Source organism: Camarhynchus parvulus, chromosome 13 (assembly GCF_901933205.1).
Source record: "Camarhynchus parvulus chromosome 13, STF_HiC, whole genome shotgun sequence".
Lineage (NCBI taxonomy): Eukaryota > Metazoa > Chordata > Aves > Passeriformes > Thraupidae > Camarhynchus > Camarhynchus parvulus.
The window spans coordinates 14,247,753-14,271,491 of record NC_044583.1 but is presented as its reverse complement, the minus strand read 5'-3'; the positions used below and the strand labels follow the sequence as shown (position 1 = coordinate 14,271,491).

Below are 23,739 nucleotides of genomic sequence, written 5' to 3'. Positions count from 1 at the left end.
CTCTAGCTCTAGAATGTTAGTGGCACTTGCTTTAGTTTTCTCATTTTGCCTTTTTTGTCTCTGAATTAAAATCAAGCCAAATGATGGATGCCCATTACAATCAATTGTTTCAGACAAGCCACCAAAAGTATTGTAGGATTCATTTACATTTAATCAAATTACACTTTATTTGCAATTCAGGGAAATGAGAACTCTGCAGTAAATCAAATATTTCCTCTCCAAGGGCCCCATTCAGCAGAAAATATCCACAATCTTCCCAGCTGGTGCCTCAATGTATGTAGCAAATCTTCCAGTGGGAGGAGAGCTTGTGCCAACAAACCTATTGCAGCCTCTGCAACATTTTAGGGTTGTGGACACCTAAATATTTTCCAGTACAAATGCAGATCTTTGAACAATGAATTGTGCAGTGGCTTTAAGCAGCTGACAACAGACTTGCACCTCTCTTGGCTCCCTGTCATGGGACACCAAGAAACTGTTGCAGGACTTCTGGAGTCCAGGAGTTTTGTACACCACAGGTTGGAAAATACTGCTTTTCTTCTGTGAAACACATTATGAAATGGGAAATTAATGGCAGTCACTGAATGTCATTTTTTGGGGGTGATCTTACATGTCTCCAAAGGCTTTCAGGATGACTAGGAATAAATTAAGAATACAAATACATTAAAAAAAAAAACCTTCAAATAGAATAAATTCTACTTGAAGGCATTAGTACAAGGATGGGCAGATACTAATTTTTACTCATTAGTGCCTTTTGAAGTTGAAAAGCTGTATGTGCTTGGAATGGGAGGTTATCATTGACTGACAGCTCCTTTCCTCTGCAGTTTACTACTGAAAAACTGCATCCAACAGGCAACTCTTCTACCCTTAACCAGCACAGCACAGAGAAGAAAATTTTGAATTTTGTCCCTTGTGCTTATTTACAGATTTAGTTCCCTAAAACTTGACTGATTGAAGGATCTCAATGTCTCCTGATGCCTCAGACAGTTCAAACTGCAGGTCCAAGCTCTGGAGAGCAGCAGCTATTCTTCCAGTGGCAGAAAAGCCTCTTTTGAGTCTCAAGCTTCCTTTGTAATTTTGACCCTGTTACTTAAAGTCAGAATTTTAATTGTGTTTAGAGTCCTGAAAGTTCATTTAGGTGCCTGCTGGGATTTTTAAATAGGCATAGGTACCTAAATTTTATGGCTTTGTGGCTGTTTGTTCCCCAGCTCTGAAACTGAGAAATAATTCAGGGCTGCTATAAATTACAGGGAATGTATGATGTCAAATAATGTGGAAAGAGCTCTTATACTGGGGGAAAAAAACACTGCATAGGTTCAAACAAAGAGGGTGATTTCATTCTTGCTGGTGGAAATACATTTTCTTTGCTGGGGAAATATCCTGAAACTTAAGGTCTCCACAGTCATAATCTGATTAAAATACAGAGCTGAAAAAAATTCTGACCAAATCATGTAATGTGTTCTTTAATCCAGTGAGATTTGAAAGCCTAAGAAATAATAAATAATGATTTGCATGCTTAGTAGTTGGATGTCATAAAAGTCAATCCTGAGTACTTTTTCAAGAGTTCTTGAAACTAAATTCTGCCATCTGACACTTGCGCCAGAGTTCAGTGGGTCAGTTTAGCTGATGCTGAATGCTGCCTATAGAATATTATGGGATTTCATAGTATAAGAAGCTTTAAACCAGAGTTGCACTGGTCTCACCTCTCATTTCTAATTATTTGATTTCAGAATATTTGAATGTTAAGAAATTTTGTTTTTCGACTTTTGCTCTAGGTGCCCAGGAGATGGTGTATTTAGTTTCCTTTTATTTGTGTTTCAATACTTCACTTTTTACTTTATATTTGTGATAAAGTACTGAAATAGTAGTTTTTGAAAGGATCTCTGTTATGTTGCTGGTGTGGGGGGAATTGCAGAAGGAAAGGGAACAAAAGGAAATGACAGGTAGAGCAGGCAAATCCCATGGGAGTTTTTTTCTTTTCTTTTGCTCTTTCACTTTTGTTTTGTGCAACCAGCAAAGTTTGGAAGAAAAAGGTGACATTGCATTTCCCTTTGCTTTTTAGAGAAAGCATCAGCCAGTTTGCATGCCCTAGAATTAACTATCATTGCTGTGTCTCCCCCAGCTTCAGCTTGGGTGAGTGAGGATCCATCTGCTCCAGCAGGATGCACAGAACCTTGTCAGTGTCCATTTGTTACTCAATCAGCTAAAATTTAGGTTTATTTTCAATAACTGCTTTTACCACTGAGTGTGTATTGTGATCAGATAGGGAAGAGACCACAGAGAATGTAGAAATCAAGTAAGAAACAGTGAGAAAACTTCACTGGTGGGAGTCTCCTCTCTTGAGAGACCTCTAAGGTGTGGTCAGCCCCCTGCCTGTGCCCAGGCTCTGCAGGGATGGACACAGCTGCCCATGGGCACACATGGGCTGGCCAGCAGCAGCACAGGGCCTTCAGTGCAAAACCAAAGTGATTTTCTCTGAAACCCAAGATATTGGACATTTCTGCAGTCCCATCCTTTCCCTGTTTGATGAGGGAAGATGTCCTGGCAGAGAGGATGGGCTTGGCATGCACTGGGAGCATGTGGGAGGAGGGAAAAGCTTCCCTGGAGCTGGGATACACTGCCCAGGAGAGCAGGAGGCAGAGATACCCCGGGGCAGTTGTGCTGGAGCTGGTTTGGAGCAGGAGCATCAGTGCATCCTCTGTGCACATTAATTAACTCTGGCAGCCAGGTGTTTAAAGCTTCACACACCCAGGGCCTCCCTGAGTTTGCCTGTTTAAGCTCACTCTTGCATAGTGCTGATGGACCCAGAAGTGCATTTATATCATTGCTTACTGCCTGGAAAGCTGCAAATCAGTTCCTGATAAATATGCCACTTCCAGCAAGATTAATGTTAAATTCCTCCATTTAGAGCAGCAATTTGCAAATTGCTAAATTAGATTTTAACATTTGAATACTCTTTTTTCATATCAAACTTGCAGTATCTTTGTTTTTATCACCTGATGATACTGTTTGTGTTGGTATTGAACTTTGAGGCATATTAATACAATACACATAGATTTTGGTGGCAATTTTTTATGACAACAGTTCTTATGAAATCTACTAGAAAAAAAAATTGTGCAGAATAATGTAATCCATTACAGGAGGTTTGCTTTTGTTTTGAATTGGATTGAAAGCAGATATTTGTTTTATACAAGAGAAAATAGCAATACTATGCTACTTGGAAGGTATTTTATTGGTAACTTCAGAGCTGAGATCTGAATTTTCCTATAGGCTGCCAATAATATCTAGAAAATTAGGAAATAAGTACTAGTGCATGATTATAAACCTATGTGATGGTATCTGGTTATCCATCATAACTTTACATCTTTCATTCTATTTACTGATCATTTCACAATCTTTAATCTGTGTATTCCACCTCTGTGTTAATTAGGGAAACTTTAATATTTCCAATTTGGAAAAAATTATCCAGTTCAAGCACAGGTATGTGGTTACTGCTCTGGGGTGCCATCAGCCAGCTCAGATGTTTTGCTGTGTATCCCAAACTCAGCACTGACCACTGAAGAATCATTCATGCCTGCTGTAAATGAAGTACTGGGAGAGTTTCATAACAGGACAGTGAGTTTCAGGCTGGTTCCTCACTTCCTTGCCTTTTACACTTTCTTTTTGAGACATCAGCTTTGTAGGCAAATGGTTGCACCTCAGATATTTTAATTTCCATAATCACTTTCCCTGGTTTACCGAGTATATTCTAGAAGGTAAATTGGGAGGGTGGAAGAGAGGCAGGATAAGAAGGGAGGGATATAAGTAATTATTTTTGCTTCCTCTTCCCCTCTGCCTGTGAGGCTGCAGATTCCAGACCAGTGATCACTCTGTGGTGTGTTCAGGGGTGCTGAGCTCGTGTTTAGGGGCAGAGCTGCAGGATTTGTTGATCCCTCTGTAATTGACTGGCAAGGTGATCTAATGCTGGTAATTTAGCCAAAGCAGTCCGGCCCCAGAGCCCTCATTTTGTCAGGAGCACCGGCCCTTGACAGTGTTTGCTCATCCCATCCCCTCCTTTGCTGAGCCCCAGGCAGGGAGGGCCTGGCAGAGCTGCCCATGGGGCACTAATGGTCTGCGGGTGTGGAGATGCTTAACTGAGCTGTGCATTCAATTAAGATGAGTTTCTCAGTTAACAGGCACCCTGGGAAGAAATGAGTTACTTTCATTCCTGGGATTATGAGCACTTAATGAAGTAGACCTATCAGAATTCTGTCTGTGCTGCATGAGATAACCCTAAAATGCAGCATGGATTTTCAACTTACTCCTCTAGCAAAAAAACCCCAAAAACCTTGCCAGGTGAGAAGGAGAAATCGATGCTCATGTGAGTTCTCTTGCAGTCAGGCTCACAGAGCTAAATGTGAGGAGGCATTGCATGCACAGGTGGATTTTACTTTATGCTTTTCTTCTGTTCTGTCCCTTTGCTTGTGACTTGCCTGTTTAAAATTATAATTCAAAAATGTAACTTAAATAATATTTGTGATGATTTTTTTTCTGTAAGACGCAATGTGAGCGGAGTATCCAAAAGATGGATGGTTCTGACTAGAGCTGGAGGCTTGGCTATCTGATATGTATATGCAGTAGACTAGCTAGACCTCAGCCAGTGTCAGTGTAGTTTCAGAAACTTTGCCAGAAGGGTTCTGCTTTAAAGTGGTTCAGGATCTTGGACAAAGTGAGTCTAGGATGAATTTGTGCTGGACCTAAATGAGTAATAAGCATATTCAGGAGAAGCAAGGAAAACATGAATATTTCACACCAATTGTGCACTGACATTGCTGAGAAATGGGGAGGACGTTTGTGTGGATGAGGTTTTGGGACTTCCTTTTGTATTGCATCTTCCAGGGAGAATAGGTGGTATCTTTTTTTGGGTATAATCAATGTAGTAAAAAATAACTTGGAAATTTTCTTTACCCCTTCTGATAGGAAAAAGTGAGGATATTTTGTTTCCAGTCCTGTAATGGTCAGGATCACTGCAATCATTCAGAGGGAGGAGGGAAATGTATTAGAATTATTCTTCTGAGCCTACTGTACCTTGGTCTTTGGTGGAGGTTCATGCCATATTACTCCTTGCTTATTTACTGACCTCCTCAGTGACTCACCTTGGTTAATGAATTCGCTTCAGTTAAATTGCTTTCACATTTGGATAATTTTATTTTTTACCAGCACCCAGTACTCTATTTGATTAAATTAAATCAAGCATGTAGTCAATCACCTTTCTGCCAAAAAACAAAAAAGACAAAAGAATAAGAAAAGTCATTGGTGTGGTTTTCCATAATTTATAAGTTAGCTAGGACAGAAATTGAGGGGGCATTAGTTTGGTCCTGGGGTAGGGCTGGTGGGTGCATGTAAGGCAAAAGCAATGCTTCATCTTTAAACAACCTTTAATAAGGTTTCTTTAACTACTGAGCCAAACTCTGAGATCTCCCCTGCTGTAAGCCATAAGTTGCTTGTAGGCTTGTTCTAGAGAGTAATAAGTATTGTTGTTTAGCAATTGTGTTGTTGAAATTCAGCTCCACTATGTCTGACAGTATTTATCTAAAATACTTTCCCTGGTGCATGCTCAAGTTCCAGTAAACCGTGTCTTATTGTGCGACCTTTTCATTTTGCAGTGAAAAGGGATCAGCTCGTCAGATAAAAGCTACAAGCTGAAGTACAGGAAAAATGCGTGCTCAGAAAATCCGAGCATGATTGAAAACAAGATGTGTTAAATCAATGCAGTTTATCGCCTGCCTATTCCTGGCAATTGCTGTTCTAAGCTCATTCTGAGCACACACTAGATGATAAAAGTATAGTGTCACAGCGCTCACTGGGGTGTGAGGCCAGGGAAACATGTTTATCAGACAGGCTGGGATGATTTTATTTTTTTTTTACCCTTGATAACATTTATTGTCAACATTTTTGCAGAAAAGAAACCCCAAACCCTGAACAGTCATGGAAGCAGGTGATACATCTGCTGCTGAAACCAGAGACTACCTAAAGCTCTCAAATTATACACTTCTATTTAAATGTTACAAACTAGAAAACAACAAACTCAACTGTTTCAATGTTAAACAATTTGCTGCGTCATCTGGGCTGCAGCCAAAATGGTCCTTTTGCTTTTGGGTGAGTAGCCTTACTGCAATTTCATGTAGACAAGTCAAAGCTAATATTTAGAAATAAAGGTGTATGGAAACTATTGTTTTCTCAAGGGATTTTAAATTAGTTATGGAGAGGGATTAAAGACCTAAATTCAACCTCACAGCAGGTCAGCCCCTTCCAAGAGCACCACACCTATAATATTCATTAGAGCTAGGCATAATTCATGTCATTTTTGTGATTCAACTCCACTTGTATTTCCCTGTGAATCTCATTTCCAGAGATTTTGGATGTGATAGCTGGTGTTTTTCCAATTTTCTCTCTTGAAGATTCTTTTTTTTCTCTGACCATTGTGAGCTTGCAACTCAGAAGTCTACAAATCTGAGACACAGCCAAATTTAGGCTAAAAAGCTTCTGATAGGAATTCACACAGGACATTGAGTTTTTCATTTATGCATCCCCTGGTAATAGTTGCTTTTTTTTAATAATCTGAAGCGGTGATGAGAAATAACAAGGTTAAAAGTGAGAGAGGCAATATTCAAAAGGAGATATTTCTACATACAAACAAGTTTCGACAATGGTTTCCAATACTGTCTACTCCAAAGGACTTTGTGAAGGGTGAAAAATGAAAAAAAAGCCTACCTGCATGTTATCCAAAATTATCCCTAGGACAATTTTGAAGGTGTCTGCACCTACACCGTGGAATTTGAGAAGTGCATGCAGAGGAAAAATTGTTGAAAATATGCAGAATACGGAATGAAAGAAAAGGTTACATGAGGTGAAAGTTTAGCATCTCCCACGCTCTGTGTGGTACATCTCTGCATCTGTTTCTGAGCCAACAGTTTAAAAATAAATGCAGTGTCTTTATTTTTAAAATGTTTTAAAGTAGGTCTAAATATAGATCTTATAACTAACCTTACACACCCATTATTGTAAATCTTGGCTTGGATGCATTTCTGTGCTTGTGTTTGTGTGCACATATATTTATTTATTTCAATGTGGGGACAAGCCATTGAGAACCAGCCCTTTTCAGTGAGCTTTTTGTTGCCTGCTCGCATGCATCTCCAGAATTTGTCTGAAAAACTGGAAAATATTGACATGTAAATGCTGTTTATCCACTTTTTAATGACTGCCAAAGTTGCATCAATTAACCTGGACAGCCAGACGAAGTAACCAACATGCTTTAATTTCCTTCTGGCCCTCTGTAGGCACATCCCCAGTGAATTCCACCAGCCTGTTGTGAAATTGAGATGTTTAAATTCCAGTGCCTGAAACTGGATTCTGTTTCAGACTCCCTTAAGGCCAAATCTTCCCCATTAGACAAGAGGTCAGCGCAGTCAGAGGAAGAAGAAACTGTGAAGCTCACAATTTGTTTGACTTTTTTCCCCCAAGCCAGATTGCAGGTTGCTGTGAGTGAACTTTCAGAGTTGTTGTGTTTGGAGAAACCAACACATAATTCCTGCTCGACAGATCTCATAATCACATTCTGTAACTTCCATAAAAATATGGGGCTCAAGACATGCATTCCTTGCATCTTCAGCACCTCCACTGGCTGCAGAGAAGGGAATTGCTCCTCTGGTTCTAAGTTCCTGGAAAAAAATTGTTTTCAGGAAGAAAATATCACGCTGTCTATCATGTCTGTAATAACACTGATAAACATGGAGGAGCTGCCTCCAACACTGGCCTATTGCATCTTTAGTTCAAGTAAAGAGCAGTCACTGGGGAGCTCAGAACTCTGTGTTGGGTTTGTCATTTGACTCAGCTCTGCATCTTCCTCGTTGTCTATTGGGGCATTACGTGGCAGTAAAATGTAGGAATTACATTTCAGATATTTCTATTTCCAATTTAAAAAAAATATCATGATGTCACAGTTCAGTTTTAGAAATGGAAATTCAATGCACAGGAGCATGTTTAAGTACCAAGAGCAGAAAAATTAGGAAATTCTGGGTGAACACTGGAAGGGCCTTTCTAGCCCAGACCTTTCTGTGCAGGCTCTGGCTGTCTCACCCACTTCCATTTTCCATTTCTTGTGGGAATAAACACTCCAGGGAAAGTCAGTGGAAAGAAAACTTCAGAAAAAGCAAGACAAATTCACAACAACAACAACAACCAATAGCTCAAATGCTTGCATGTTTTCATTTAAGGAGTTTTAATTAGCAAAGGAAAAGTCTTTGCAGGGAGATTTGCCGAACAGACTTTTTCTCATTTGGTGATGGGGTTTTGAAGTGGGTTTTTGTTGCTGTCTTTGTAGAGCAGGAAGAAAGAGGCCACTGTGCACGAGTTTGTTGGGTTTGGTGTCAAAATGTTGCTTTCTAGCACCATCCACTAGCACTTCTGTACTGCAGGGCCTTAGCAAGACATTTTAGTACCTGGAATTTGACATTATTATTGTCTGTCCTGTCCTATTCCCATCTTCTGCAGTCAGTGTTTTATTTTGTTTGGGTCAGGGGCTTGCAGAGAAGTTTTTTGTGGCTGTGAGGTGTTGAGACACAAAACTTTCTGTATCTTGGCCACAGAATTACCTTCTATTTATATTCTGACAAGTTCTCTCATTGGACAGGAAAAAACCCCAAAACAACTGTGTAGACCCCAAAGCTCCACCTCTTTGACACTGCAATTCAGGACCTGTCACCAGCTGTCTAATTTTGTTGTAGAGCCAAATTTACAAAATAAATTTATGAAGAGACAGAGGAAGAGTCTAAAGCATCTTCTTCCATTCCACTGCCTATTGACTCCCTGGTGCTCCACAGGAGCAGACACTGTGGGATATTTAATTCCCACATTCACCCTTTCCCTGAGTGTTTCACTTTAAAAAAATCAAGACCAGATTTCTCCTCTGAGACAGGGACGATCAGACCTGTGGGCCTGAGGCAATTTTTTTTGTAGCCTTCAGCCTTTTTTGGGGGTTATTTGAGCCCTCAGAGTCCCTTCCCTGTCCTTGCAGCCTTTTCCACTGGAAAAGCATATGGGAAGTTCATAGGTCTAAGTGCTGCTTTCTCACTGGTTTTGGGTCAAACAGAATGAAAAAGAAACAAGGACTGAAAAATAAAAGGAGTAAATGAAACCATGAATGCATGGGAAACAAATTAACTGGATATGTTTTACATTCTGAAATATTTCCATAATGCTGCTATGTAGTGTGTGTTTATTTTTCTTTGAATAATAATGTTAAAATGTGTCTAATTCAATTACTCTCTGCATTTGCTGAATGAGTTTTCCTTGGTGAAGGGCTCTCTACACTACCCCAAGCTACGAATTCCATATGATATTTGAACAGGTCCTTTTAATTGCTGATATTAAGTGTCGATCATTCTGCTGGGAGTTGGCAGCATGGCCAGAGAAACAAATTCCTCTCTCAGATACATCAGACAGTCATTCAATTAACAACCAAAGCTTTATTGACACAGTAGGAATTCATTATGTGAAATATTAAAAAAAAAGCCCTCCACTGACTAGTTTAAAAAAAAGAGACTTTTAAAGATGGTGGATTATCTGCATGTGGTTATTAAAATTATTTGTGCAGAATTTGAAATTATGGTTATGATGGGAACATTTTTTCTCAGAGGCATGAGCAGCATTTTTGTTGAAAACATAAGCTGGACTTTGAAAAGATGGCTATAATGTACACATGCCTATTTCCACAGACATTGTGCATTTTCTTGATTAAAAGCCTGAGATTTTATGAGTTATGGCTTTAGAGTTACTGCCTAAAGAGCTTCATGGCTTATTCTGTTAGAGTCTAATTTGAAAGAAAGTTCTTCCTCAAGGGTTTAAGAAGTAATTCATAAAATGGTAAGAATAATAAATATTGTGCCTTAACTCATACACTAGGATAGATAGACAGATTTTGTACACCTGGGTGTAATTTTAGTTAATTCACACAAGAGACAGGCTGAAAGTTTATTGTTTGGAAGGAGAAAAATGGCTTAAATCTTGTATTTGCAAAAATGATTATATTAGCTTAAATGAAAATGCTACTCTATTAATGGCTTCAATAAGCTATGCATTTGGAACAGTATTTTAATAAAAAGTTACCTGAAGTTTACTGCAACTTAAAATATGTAAGTGAGGGAAAAGTACTTACCTTGATTTATATGTCTTTTGGAGGTGTAATTATTGGCTTTTTACTCACCTATGTAAAACAATGTACTTTTGTAAATGGATTTCTGGCCACTTTACTCCTTTTTTTTTTTTCCCACATAAAAAATAAGCACTGTCAATCAAAGAATTTTAAGGTTTATTTCCTCTTTAGAAATGATTGATAGCCTTTTAGATTTACAAGTTGACAAGTTAAAGGGTTCTATTGGTATAATTATGTACTAAATTCACAGTCTTTCAATTTAAATGTCCTTTTAAAACCACAAGATTATCATACCTGTATTTTGAAAAGTGGGCCAGTCAGTTTGGGTTGGTATACAAATTGCTTCCATTAGCCTTGGGACCTATTTGAATTTAGTACAGTTTTTTAAAGTTAGTAGTACTTTCAATGGTACTTTTAAAATATAAGGTAATGGGAATGCATTTTAAGTACCATATGTGTTAGCTTGTTTTTAATGTACGGATGTCAAGAACACAAATAGAGAGTTTGTATTTCAGATTGATTCTTTTTTTTTTTTTCCAATCATGGAAAGAAAACTGTTATTTGAATGAAAGGTCTGGGAAATGCCTTATTGTGGATGGACTCCAGCAGCAGAGGAAAACCTTGCAGGGAGATGTGTCTGACCTTGTAGCACCTCTTCTGCAGCGCTTGGAGATGAGAATATTCCCTTTTTTTGGAGTTTTTCCACCTCCTGACACACAGCTGGTCTAGTTTAATGCTGAGGGTGGGGTTAAATATGATCTCTTTCATTGAGAGATGATTAATTACATTTGGGTTGTAAATGAACAAGGAATGGAGGGCTGAAGTTCTCCAATCTGTTGTCAGATGTCCAGACAGCTAAAAATTCCTTTTTTTCTTTTTTTAATTTTATGTAAGATTGAAAGGTTGAAGAGTTATAGACTAATGAGTGGTATTTAACAATAGCAGTTTAGGACCCAGTCCTGCAGATTGCTGTGTGCAGCCTCTCCCCACCACTAAAGCAAAGCTGAAGCTGTTTGAAGCAGGAAGTTTTCACTATCTCTCATGGTATGCTTGATGCCTTCTGAGATTGGACCATAAAATTAACATTTTTTTTTTTGGCCATTTAGTTCAGAAAATATTCAGAGGAAATACTCTGTGGATTTCAAATGTGTTGAACGTGTAGGAAGATATGAGAAAATGACTGCTAACTCTGGGGGGATTTCAGAACTGGCCTCCATTTATAATATTGCAGAATGTAGTAACTACTTTCCCAAAGGATCTAAAGGGAAAATGGCCATAAACTAGACTGAATTAGAGGAGAAACACATTTGGCAGAACCACACTAAAATCTTTGAATGTATTTGCAAAAGAAATTTAAATTTGAACTGTAGGGTTTTGTTGGTTTTTTTTTTATCTTCTCATAAAACAGCTATTTTTGATAATAAATATAAATAGCAGTCAATTAATTTCTTTGAAAAAGGATTTAAAATAAGCAACCTTGTAAGTAAACTCAGAGGTAAGGAAACCAGGGGGTTACAAACCAAGGAACTCTGATATTTTCTGCAAAACTACACAGCAGAGGGGTCAGTGTGGGCCAGGGTGTGAAAGGAAATGTGGGAAAAAAGGCCCAACCATCCCAAAATCAGAAGAGGCCAAAGCAAGGGAAAAGTCTTATGCTCACTCCTTCCATATAATGACTTGGATAGAAATAAAAGATCACATTCAGATATTCCTGATGAAAGGAAATACCTGAAAAAAAAACCCAAACAAACAAGGAGACTGGAGGGATGTCATGACCTCTGGGGTAGTAAAAAGCTCAGAAAGTAAAATCCTGAAGGACTTCTAGTCTGGTGTTACCATAATACTGCAAGACTCATTTCAGGATATGGTCAGAAAGTTCCTTTCTGATGTTAGAGGAATGCTGAGGTCCTGCTGGACCATGGACCATGTGCTTCTCCAGGCAGTCCCATCAGCCCCACGTTTGTGTTTCACCGTGTTGGGTAGGTCTGCATCCCTCAGCATCACCTTCCTCTGCCTCAGGCTGCAGCAGCGTTGCTGGATTTCCTTATGGAGATGGGAATTTGACCCTTTGCTTGCCAGATGGACAATCTGCTGTAGAAATGTGGTTTGAAAGTAACAGTAATTTAAAGGGATTGTTTTGTGGGCTTGTTATGGAATGCCATAATTAATTACAAACAAGCCAGGGATTAGGTACTGGTTTCATAATAACATAAAGATCTTTAGGAGGATGGAAAAAAGTTCACTTAAAAGATGGATATATGGACAGGTTATGCCATGTTGAGGCTGGGAGATGGAATTTAATGTTAAATCTTTTTGCAGTATTCAAATATCATCATTCTTGCTACATAAAACAATTCATAATAAGATCCTCATAAAGGTATATGATATATTCATAAATTAGTAAGACTTTGTGTGAGAAATATTTTTTTTGCTATTAATATGCTAAGATGAGAAGAAAGACTTTAAAGTGACTCAAAAATGAAAAGACACAGATTTTTTTTCCTCCACAAAAAAAAAAAGGCTGAAAATATAAAAATCCACATTCAAATTGATATTTTTTCCATTTAACTCAAAAAATTCAAACAAATTGCTATGGAATATTTCCACATCTCTATTGGCATGGGAGAGTCAAGATGTGCTGTTGTTTAGAGATGCTTGAGAATACTTGACTGTTCCAGTTCAGCAAAGCACTTAGGAAATTCTAAGCACATGTTGAAGTCTCACTAACATCTGAGTTTTAAAGTGATCATATGACTGGAAATATAGCTAGAAGGTCATTCAGTGCAGTCCCCTGTAATTATAGGCAATCATATAAAAAACATAATATGCTCAAATTTGCTTTGCTGAAAGCAAATGGGTTTAAGTATGTGCTTACAGATAAGCATGTGCTTAAAGGCTTGACACAATCAGAGCTTCCATTAATGCAGACAGGCCAGCATTTTCATGAAGATTAAAGTGTTCCACTTTCACCATTTCTCACCTCCATTTTATCGGACAAGGACTGGGGAAAGATGAACTAAAAACATTGATGTATTTTTTTTTTAATTATTAGGTCTCCTGGATCAGTTTAGTGCTGATCAGAGCCTAAGCTGCTGAAGTCAGTGTCAATGAGTAAAAAATAAAACCTCTGCCAAGACAATTGCCGGTATTTCACAACAAAATTATTTGTGAACATTGCACATGGAGCATATTAAATGTATAATGAAATTTGGAACAGAAAAGGCACTGGAATAGGAACTACTTTTGCCTTCCAATCACCTTCCTCGTAATATGAAAAACTCAACATGAAACATGGGTGTAAAGTATTTATCACATTGATTTCATAGTGCCTTTCAGAGACAATAATTGCTTCCTGTTTGGAAGATGTATGCAACATCCCCAAATCTTCCAGCAGCTTTGCTGGAGGAGCTGAAGTGGGAAGGTTTGGATGGAATTCAAAGGACCAACCTCAACCAGTGTTTGGACCAAGACTTGAATCAGTGCTGAATTCCAAGAGGGTTTTGCCATGGTCCTGCCATGGTCCCATGGTGCCTTTGCCCGTTGTCACCTGAGCCCCTGCTGTGCCTTTGTCACCTCACGCTGTTGTTTGTTGTTGTTTCAGCTCTGAACGAACCCACCATTGACTATGGTTTCCAAAGGTTACAGAAGGTTATCCCCCGGCACCCCGGTGACCCCGAACGCTTGCCAAAGGTCAGCACAAAGTTTATTGTTCCGTTAAATGTGGTAAAGATGGTTACTGCATGTTTTTGTCTGAAAGTGCAAGGCTCTGTGAATATGATGGTCCTGGTTTGGTACCCAACCCAGATAAGCTGAAACAGAGGCATGACCAAGAAAGCCCAATCAGCAACTGGTGTCTTAGGAGAATTCTGTTGTCTTCTCAGGCACAGCTAACTCAAACAGCTCTTGCCTTTCTTAAACACAAATCTTTCTCTATGTTCTAAAATACATAACAATGAACATCTTTTTTGGTTACCATTTTGGGACCTGAGAATTGTTTTCATGGAATAATGATGCTTTTTGGTTTTGATATCAGTAGCACTTTGCCAGCATAATTTTGAGAACATCACCATTGATAAAATCAAGTTAATTGGATGTGAGTCCATTGCTGCTGCATCATGTATTGGTTTAGGGTAATAATGATTATATACTGTTTTATTTCAGAATTGCTGATTTAATTGGAGCATTGTGTACTGAAGTGATGTTTGTTCTCATGAAAATTAGTGAGGTTTTTTGTTGATTTCTGTCAAGTAAAAGCTGGGGAAAAGTCAGCATTGTTCAGATAGGTTTCTTGTACTGGGAAAACACTGGGATTGCACTCAGATCTGATTTTGCTACCTTGCAAGAATTTGCAGTGACTTTTGTGGTATACTGGAGTAAGAGGTGGGGGATTTAAGTGCTGCTGGTGTCCAGAGGAGCTCTGAGCAATAGTGAAGATTTGGAGTCACTGTGGCCAGCTGCCACCACATGTTTTATCTGCTGTTACTGAGTGAGCTGGGGAGTCAGAACACTCCCTGTGGAAAAGAAAATGTGAATTTGTAGACCTGAGACACAGACAAATGAATTGTTCAGTTAATGTACATTCAGTATAGCCTTTGTGACTGGGCAATACTTGTGACCTTTTTTCTGTAGCTCCCTGAGCTGTCCACAGACTTTCATCAGGGATTGTTGTAGGCTTTGATTAGTAGCATTTCTAAAGTGTTTGAAAGGAGAGGAGATTTCCTTAACACTGGAACTTAATTTATTTAATTCCTTGAAAGAAATAAAAGTCAGTATGTGACTTTTTCTACAGGCTTGTTCTGTCTTTTATCTTTGCCTAGGAAGGCTGCAGGCTGTGGTTTTGGGGTCACTGATGTGTTGTCCTTCCCTCTTCCCACCAGAGAAACATGCTGTCCTGGGGAGTTACATTTACCATTGGCTCTGTTCACCCTCTGCAAGCTGTCCCTTTCCCTAACATTTGGACAGACTTGCAGCAGGACACAGCTTTCATGGCTTGTCAAGTTTCACTCCAGAGGTGCAACCCTTTCCAAAGAAAGAGAGCATCCTTCTGTAGGGGCTTTTTTTTTCACCTCTATCCTGCCTCTGCTGCCAAATGTGCTTCTGGAGAAAAATAGTTTTTTAGAAAATAAGAAGGCAGCCTGCACTATGCACCAGGCATTTGCAAGGTCCAAAAGAACTGCTGCAAAACTTCCCTAAACCCAGCATTCCAGCTGGCTACTAGATGGCCATAGATTTTATTTAAATCAGGAAATTAAAGTAAAATAAAACTGGGCAATTCCAAATTGAGTTATGTGGCTAGGGGTTGTGGTGAAACAGGAATTGGGCTCCTTTTCGGCTCCTGAGGCACTGAGGGGTTCTCCAGCCATGTCCCTTTGTGCTGGTATGGAAATGTGGGAATGCAGCCTCCAGGATGAGCACCCTCCTCTTTCCCACCTGGTCTGAGACTGGTACCACACATTCCTGCAGGCAGAAGAAAGCTTCTCCTAGCTCCATATCCTGATTCTGAAATTTAGCAGCTATTTATGGATAGGGTATGAGAGTGAGGGTTAGCACTCAGTCATCTGTCCCCTCCTCTACCCTCTTGGCTACATGTACTTCTTAGGAACACCTTTTAAACTAATTTTTTAAATCTTTAAATCAAGGGAAATTGTGGTTATGTCTGCAGAGGTAAGATGGCCTAAATAAAAGGTCACTTCTTTAGGGTTGGACAAACTGAGTGAAGAAACTGGTAATACTGTGCAAGCTTAGAGAGAAACAGGATGTAGAGAGGACTTTTTTTTTTGTCTTTGGGTAATTCCTTCTGTGCAAGCTTGAAGGTTGGACCTCAAGTTCAAGTCTCATTAATATGCCACGCACAGAGGCTGAATGCAGCAGGGGTTGGCACATGTCGACTCCTGTGTTTGAGGCACTGATGGTTCAATTCCCAGCATCACTTGCTGGCTCCAGGATCAGCATCAAGGACGTGTGAGCCCCTGTGCTGGTGAGCACTGCACAGTGCTCTTCCCCATGTCATTAAACCAGGAAGGGCTTTGGCAGGGTTCCACTGCAGACAATTCTCAGTGGCTACTTAGAGGAGTGTTGGAAGCCATATGGCTCCCACAGTGGAACCACGGGCAGAAAGGGCAAATGTTCCAGAGAAACAGAAGAGAGGAGAGCAGTGCTCAGAGCTCTCAAAATCCTTCCCTCCATTTCCCCCCCCTTGTCCTGGCAGCACATCATCACTTTCTGTTCATGAAAAATCTTGTGCCTTTGCATTAAATAAACAAAACAAAAAATATTTCTCTAATTGCTGCTGGGGTTCGTGGCCATTATTCCATTGAAACATTACTGATGAATTTGAGATCTTTCCAGAGATAGAAGTGGTTATAATTTTTGTGTTCATAAGGGCATGCTGCCCTTCCCATGGACCATCAAGAGCATTCTGCTCTGTGACTTCTTCCTGCAGTCAAGGAGAATTGTTAAAATCAAGTGAGTGTTACCACATGCTCTGCCCTCCAGAGCTGAGGAGTTAACAGCATTTCTAAAACCATTGAGGCTGTTAGAGAAGTTTGATCTCCACAAGTTTAGAACCATTTTTTTCAAAAATGCTCAATATTTATGCTCAGGATGAATTTTTTTAAATGTTCCATCTATCTGCTGGAGGTAGGCGAAGAAAAAAAAGGATTTTAAAAAATAATTTCTCCTTCCCGGTGCTTCAACAGGCAAATTCCAGTAGAGAATGCCCTCCCACAGTGAGGAGAATGGGAGCACCTGGAAATGAGGGTCTTTGGACTGCTAGATTGACAGCTGATGTGCTTAAAGTAGAAATGCAATATATAGTCTCTGGAGAAAAGAGAGGGAGCTGATGTTAGCAGCTGAGCTATGGAGCCAGTTTGAGCCAGAATCCTGTTCCCTTCTTGTCCAGAGCAGGTCAGGGAAGGCAGCCAGTGGAAGGAGATGTGCATGTCTCTGCAGACACCCCCACACCCACAGGCACCAGGAGGAGAGACAAGAGGTGGTGGGATTAGCACCCAAAGCTTGGAGTGAGATCAAGTACCAGGAGTGTGCTGGGCAGTGTAGTCTTTCCTTTCTAATACAGACAGGAGGCAGATCAGAGGAAACAAGAGACCTCTGGGGATAAGAGAAAAGGAACACTGTGATGCTAAGGTTGAGAAATGCTGTCATTGTCCTGCAGGAGCAGTCTGTAGGGAGCCTGTGTGGAGCTGGGAGCAGCCCTGCACGTGTGTGTGCCCCATTTCCATCTGGAGTGTTTGCACACGTGCGCACAAATGCGCTCGTGTTGTTGGTTCCTGTGCACATGAACTGCAGTGGAGATCACTGAAGAGTTCAGATCACAACAACATGTTGAGTCTATTAAGGTTCATTCATGTAACTACCCTGCAATCCTTAAAATAAATCCCTGGCAGACACGTTGCAATTCTGCAATTTTGTTAAAACTCCATAGCTAGAGCTGTAAAACAGCTTCAGCTGTGAGCTAGATTTGAAACACATCCATCCTAAATGATTTAATAACAACGATTCCTCTTTATATGCAATTTCCTAGATTTTATTTGCCATTTTCACCACTCCTACAACTCATCACTTGTATTTAGATTAAGCAGAAGATTGTTCACTCTGTGTTTGAGAAGCAAGTCATTGCACCAACCCCCTCTGTGATCTGACGTCCTCTCCCTCCCAGTCTGTTCCTTCAGTGCTCTCTAGGAGACCCCTTATCCCTCCTGAAAGGGACCTTTACTTCTGGTTTCTCTTCATGTAGATGAAAGTGGAGCTTCTCTCTCTAGTGCACAGGGGACTCCCTGCTGAGCTGAGAGCACAGGTAACCAGAATCCTCCTTCCCTTCAGCTCCTTTTCTCTGGTCAGTCATTAAACCCCCCAAGACACAGCCCAGCTCCTCGTTTAGGACACTAATAAAAGACATGTGGTTATTAGGAATCAGAGGCTGGCAAAAGCAGTTGTCTTTTTCCATATGAAATCCCACAGATCTGCCCTTTATCCATCGTGACATGGGTATTGTTTATATTGCAAATAAAGGTTGTCTCTAAACGTGGGTGGTTGGCCCAGGCTTGCTAGCAGAGGTTAAAATAGCAATGAAGACAATGCAGCTCAGGTTTGCTGCTTCAGACAGACCCAATGGAAATTCCAGAAAGGACTGCCATCTACTAACTCAACATACACTGTATTTTAACCAAAGTTAGTAATTTACAGCTAAGAAAACACTTCTATTTTTTTTCCCCATCCAGTGTAACAAGAGAATCATTAGAAAACTTCTATACTAAGTCTGGGCAGGAAGGGGGGACATGTAAAGAGGAGCTATTGGAGTTCATCTGTACATCAAGGAGGTCATGGGATGTGCTTGGAGGGCTCTAGGAGGTCATGGGATGTGCTTGGAGGGCTCTACATTCTACTGCAAAATTTACAGGAATGTGAGACCAGAGTTAAGGTTGGTATTGAACCCTCACCAGCTGGGTTTTTAAAGTTTCCTAACAATTTGAGCACTTGGTTGAGGAGCTGGTTTAGGGGGTCTGATATTTTGTTTATCCTATAGAAAATATTCACCAAGAGAGCATCAAACTTCTGAGATGGTGAGGTAGCTGTGCAAGTGTCACCCTTATGGGGTGGTGGATGTCAGAGGAGTGCCTGGGAATATGCAGAGCCTGAGAGAGCAGAGGGACAGAGGCACCGCTCGCTGAAGGGCAGAGCCAGCACACAGGGCTGGCAAGGAGCCCTTTCCTTTCTGAAGGTCAGCAGTGTGCACACACATTTCACTGAGCTTTCTTTATAACTGGGTCAGCATTTACTCAGCAAATGATTAGAGCAGATGGTGTAATTTAGAATCTATGACAAAACTTTTAATAGATCAGGGCTAACACGATGACAAGGAGCTCTGCGCCGTTCTCCACTCCTGCTCTCTGCTTTGCCTTGGGGTAAAAATCATGCCTGGGATTGGATTTTCTAGTCTGCACATTCCATCTGAGCGACTCCAACCACTTGTTTGAGCATCCTGTAGGAGGGATCCCCACATTTCTCTGTTCCTGTATCCTCATCCTTGTTGGTTTTAAATACAACAATTAACTGAGGATGACAGGAAGACACCAAACAGGTAAACACAGACCCTTTGAGGAGCAGGTTTTGAAGGAAAAAGCCACAGTTTGAAGAAAGTAACAAAGGCTGCATTTGTGTATTTTGCTCCATGGAGCTGAAAATATCTAGTAAATTGATCCCGTGGGAGTAATAAATACACATTACTTTATCTTGTACTTCATGTCCTATACCCCTGAGCCTTGATAGAACAACACCACTTAATAGACTTAAAAAAAGAGTAATTACAGTCATTGGTTGTGTGATATTTCAGCCCTTCCAGCCCTGCCTGACCTTCTAATTTAGCTCACCGTGTCTAACTAATGCATTTATATTCATCTTTTATGAAGCATGTGTAGTACAAAATTGACTTTGCAGCCTTTAGCAAGCTGTCTTACCAGGTTTGGGATCTGGTTAGTACAGTACTGTACAGCATATGTACATTTACAGCAGAATTCTGCATGCATATGGTTCTGATCATCTATTACTTTTTATCCTTTTGGAAATAAAATAAAAAATATTTTTTTCCATTTCATCCTCCCCTCCCCTTTTGTAAAGCTTTTATTCATTGCGGCATTATTTACAGCTAAACATGCAGGCAGGAAGATGCAAGCATTTTTAAAATGATTACCACTAATGTTTCTACTTGTCAGAAGTGCTTAAATTTTCCTGCACTTTGTCTAAAAACTTAGCACTTTTACCTTTTAAGAATTACAAATTTCTAAGATCTTACCAAGCTGATTTACAAACACAGCTGACAGTTTATGATGAATGATGTTGCAAAATGTGCAATATGTTTCTCTGTCATTTCTATGCATGTATATATTAAGAAGAAGATTAAGAAGAGAGAGAACCCCCCTCTGAAAGAAACCCTTGAGTTAGAGAGCACACACACAAATCTCTCTCCTGTGTTTCCTCATAACTTCCTGCTCACTTCACTCATCCAGTGGAGCACAATTGTTCTCTGTGCATTTTCTCCCACCATATGGTATCCTCATTACCATACACTAAGGGTCCATATGGGGAACTTGTGAAGTGAACTGTATTCATTTTAACTGCCAGATGAGCAGCCTTTTGCTTTGCAAGCTTAGCTTAAGTCATCTGCTGTCTTTATGTTGTTATGGCAACACAGCACCAATAAAAAATTCTAATCTACTGTAAGTGTCTGGGATCACAGTATTTTAAATGCTCCCTGTAACTGTCCTCCAAGTGAGGAGCTTGTTCTCTCAGTGGGACAAAGGGTTATTGTCAACTCCAGCAGGTGGCAGTAAAGAAATTGTTTTTTTTTTTTTAACCTTTCTTAAAAATATCTATTTTTCCTTTTCCCCCATATCCCCTCACCTCAGAAAGTCATAGAATTGCACAACATGGTCAGTCCTTTATACACTGAGGATTTCTGATGCTCAGGTAGGAATTGCAGGTGATACTTTTAAGTTACAGCTCAAATGTTAAAGAGAGCAAAGAATGAAACTGTGCAGGCAGCTCATGAGCTTTATTGAGAGATCCAGCCTCAAGTACCTCTTTCACCAGGACTCTGATGCCTCCTCTTCACCACGATCCTGATGCCTCCATCGCCACACAGCTATGTTCAGTTTTGGAGCTGTTTTCCTGCTTCTAGCCACATTTCCAAACTCCTGGATCAAACACAAAGCTAATTAAGAATATCTTATATTAATGGAAATAGGCAGCAGCATCCTTAAACATAAATCATCTTCACCTCCCCAGGCCACATGATATGTTGCATCTCTGTCTCCCTGTCTGCATCGAAAGTGAACGTTTGTAGTCTCAGTTCATCAGTTCACATTAGCCTCATGCTGAATATTTAAACACAGAACAATTTGAACACACCATGAAGAGAGACAGTGACTGCACTTTCACTTGGAACAGCACGAGCTCATCTAATAATAATTTAGTAAATCAGCCATTTAGTGGCTCAGTTGTACACTGTATTGTGCCAAATAATATTCAGTTCAACTGAATGCTGGTGAAATGGAAATCCAGACTCCAGTCATGTGGCACTTTTTTTGCTCAATGGAGAGATGAAATGGAAAACCACCCTCCCAATAGACTGTTTGAATGTAGCGATTTATCAAAAATATAGTAGAGTGACAATATAAACAGGATTTGGTTGTATGGGGTACAATCTATTCCAATTAGGCTTTTATTATTGTGGTTTCTCCTGTGCAGATTATTTGATAATTCAGGATTTGCATTTACCTCTTCAGTTTATTTTATATATGGGCAGAGAGCAGATCTGTGTAGTTACAGCCTAGTTACAATCCTTTAAGGCCCAGTCCTCTGGGGAGCCTGGTGAGCTCTTTATTGCCTTATTCTGAGTCCTGTCTCACAGGGAGCACCGTGCCCCAAGGAGCAATGGGGAAACACGGCTGCTGCCATGGGTGTTGCTTCATAGCATGAAAGCAATAGCAGATTGATTCCTTTTCCCTTTTCAAGGCTATCAAGATTTGTAGGGAGTGGTTGTATCTTAGACTGACTGATATAAGTGGAATAAAACAGGTTTTTCGGTGCTCATCCTTGCTTCCTGTGTGCTGACTGTACCTTTTCTGACCTGTATCAGTCTTTAATAAAAGATATTACCTCACCCTACAAAACTTGCTTTGGTTCTAACCACAGCCCACTGTAATTTCAGCCAAACAGCTACACTTCAAGGCTGTCTCTGATGAAGATGGGGGAGAAGAGAGTGTGTTTTCCTAGAAAGTGTGTTGTGAAGTTTAATTTGCTCCCATTAAAATGGTGCTTTGAGATCTCTGAATGTGGGGGCATTGCAGAAGTGTGAAGTAATGTCTATAATCTCACCTAGAGTCTCCATTTCTGGCCTACTTTTAGGTGTTATGTGGTGGTTTACGTGGTGATGTAAAATATGATTGCTGTGTATTTCTCACAACGCAGCCCAATTGAGTGGCAGAAAAAGCATCTCCAAACCATCACAGTGCCATTTAGCAGAGAGTGCTGGAAGCAATAGGATGCCTCTTGTCATAATTCTTCTAAGAAATACAGAGCCTCACAATCTCTGCCCAGCTGCTGACGCTGGAAAACTCAAGCATTTTGGTAAAATGAATCAAGCAGTAATGTTTCTTTTATGAGATCCCCTCCCAGGAAGGGAAGGTTTGGCACCATTTGGAGATCAGGCTGGGTGATCCATCATAGCAGAGGCAGCTGTCCTGGAGTGTCTCCCAGGTCACCCGATCGAACTGGTGGCTCTTACAACTGTATTATTGCTCATGGAACAGTAATTGAGGCACCATGGTTAAAAATTACCTGGTCTAATAGGCAGTGAACAATTTGCACTCAATACAATTATAAGCCAAATCATTCATTTCATAACACTTGGACTAATTTATTTGTTGACCTTTTAATATCCATAGCTCTTCAGTAGTATTAACTGCAACTTGGACAAAATCTCTTGTTCATTTTACATTCATTGATTTTTTTTTTCCTTTGAGGCAATAACAGTTGTTTGAGTACAACCTTTTCTTTCTGCTGTAAAAGTCAATCATGTAACTTATGGTGATATAACTCAACTGGACTGGAATGTCCTCTAAGTACAATAGCACAATCTCAACCTACTTGTACAGCCATGGAAATGCAGTTTGGATTTATTTTTAAGAATATTTTGGAATACATTTGTGACTACAGATAACAAATTATATATTTGCTGAGAAGAGAATGAAAACAAGACTCAAAAGCATTTTTAAGCCTAGCCACATATATTTAACACATTTTTGTTGCTATATTGTGGGCAGTCCGAGATACAGAAATTGTGATGTTTGTTGATTTTGTTCTTTAGGATGACCTAAGTGTCTCCACTAATAATGCTGGATTCATCATTTTATCTGCTTATAGCATCTTGAAGTCCAAACATTTGACAGAATAGAGGTGCCAAATTTTTCCAAATGTGAGCTTCAGAAAAATGAAATGTGTCTAAAAGTATTTTTAACAAACAGGAAATAAATAATACTCATAATTTGATCATCTGGATTTTCTTTCATTATTCAGCTGTAAACTAATGTGAGTGCTGAGGTTTTGTTGATGAAAAAAGCTACTGAAATATTAATGCATTCTGAAAAGTCAGTATTTTGAAGCAATTCTATACAATATATTGGTGTAGTGACAATGGTAATACTTTTCCCTCAACACTGAAAAAGGAGCCCTAGATCATGTAAAATGCTGTGCCTGCTTTTACTTTCTGGAGATGTACACAGAAATAGAGTGTTACCTCTGTGAAATATTGGATAAATCTCTTAAATTCATAGTTATTCAACATTTATATTTGCTTTGGATAATTTCAGCTGAATTATAGGACTGTAAATTAAAAATAATAATACAAGAAACAAAATAACTTTTGTTTCTGATGAGGAAGTTGAAGCTTTTTTAGAATATCTGATAGGAGCCACTTTGTTGAAGTTGTCCTTCTGAGCCAAAGTCTCTTTGTACAATAAAATACTGTGAGTCTT

At 39.7% G+C, this 23,739-nt stretch overlaps 1 protein-coding gene across 6 annotated transcripts in view; it reads left to right on the top strand.

Annotated features, from left to right (window-relative positions):
- Nucleotides 1–23,739, top strand: part of EBF1 (EBF transcription factor 1) — a 267,041-nt gene that overhangs the window by 223,797 nt on the left and 19,505 nt on the right. For all 6 annotated transcript variants that reach the window (XM_030957631.1, XM_030957628.1, XM_030957630.1 and 3 more), the window contains exon 11: nucleotides 13,791–13,879. In XM_030957631.1, the coding sequence (XP_030813491.1) occupies nucleotides 13,791–13,879 (89 nt within the window). The remainder of the gene's footprint in view (nucleotides 1–13,790; nucleotides 13,880–23,739) is intronic.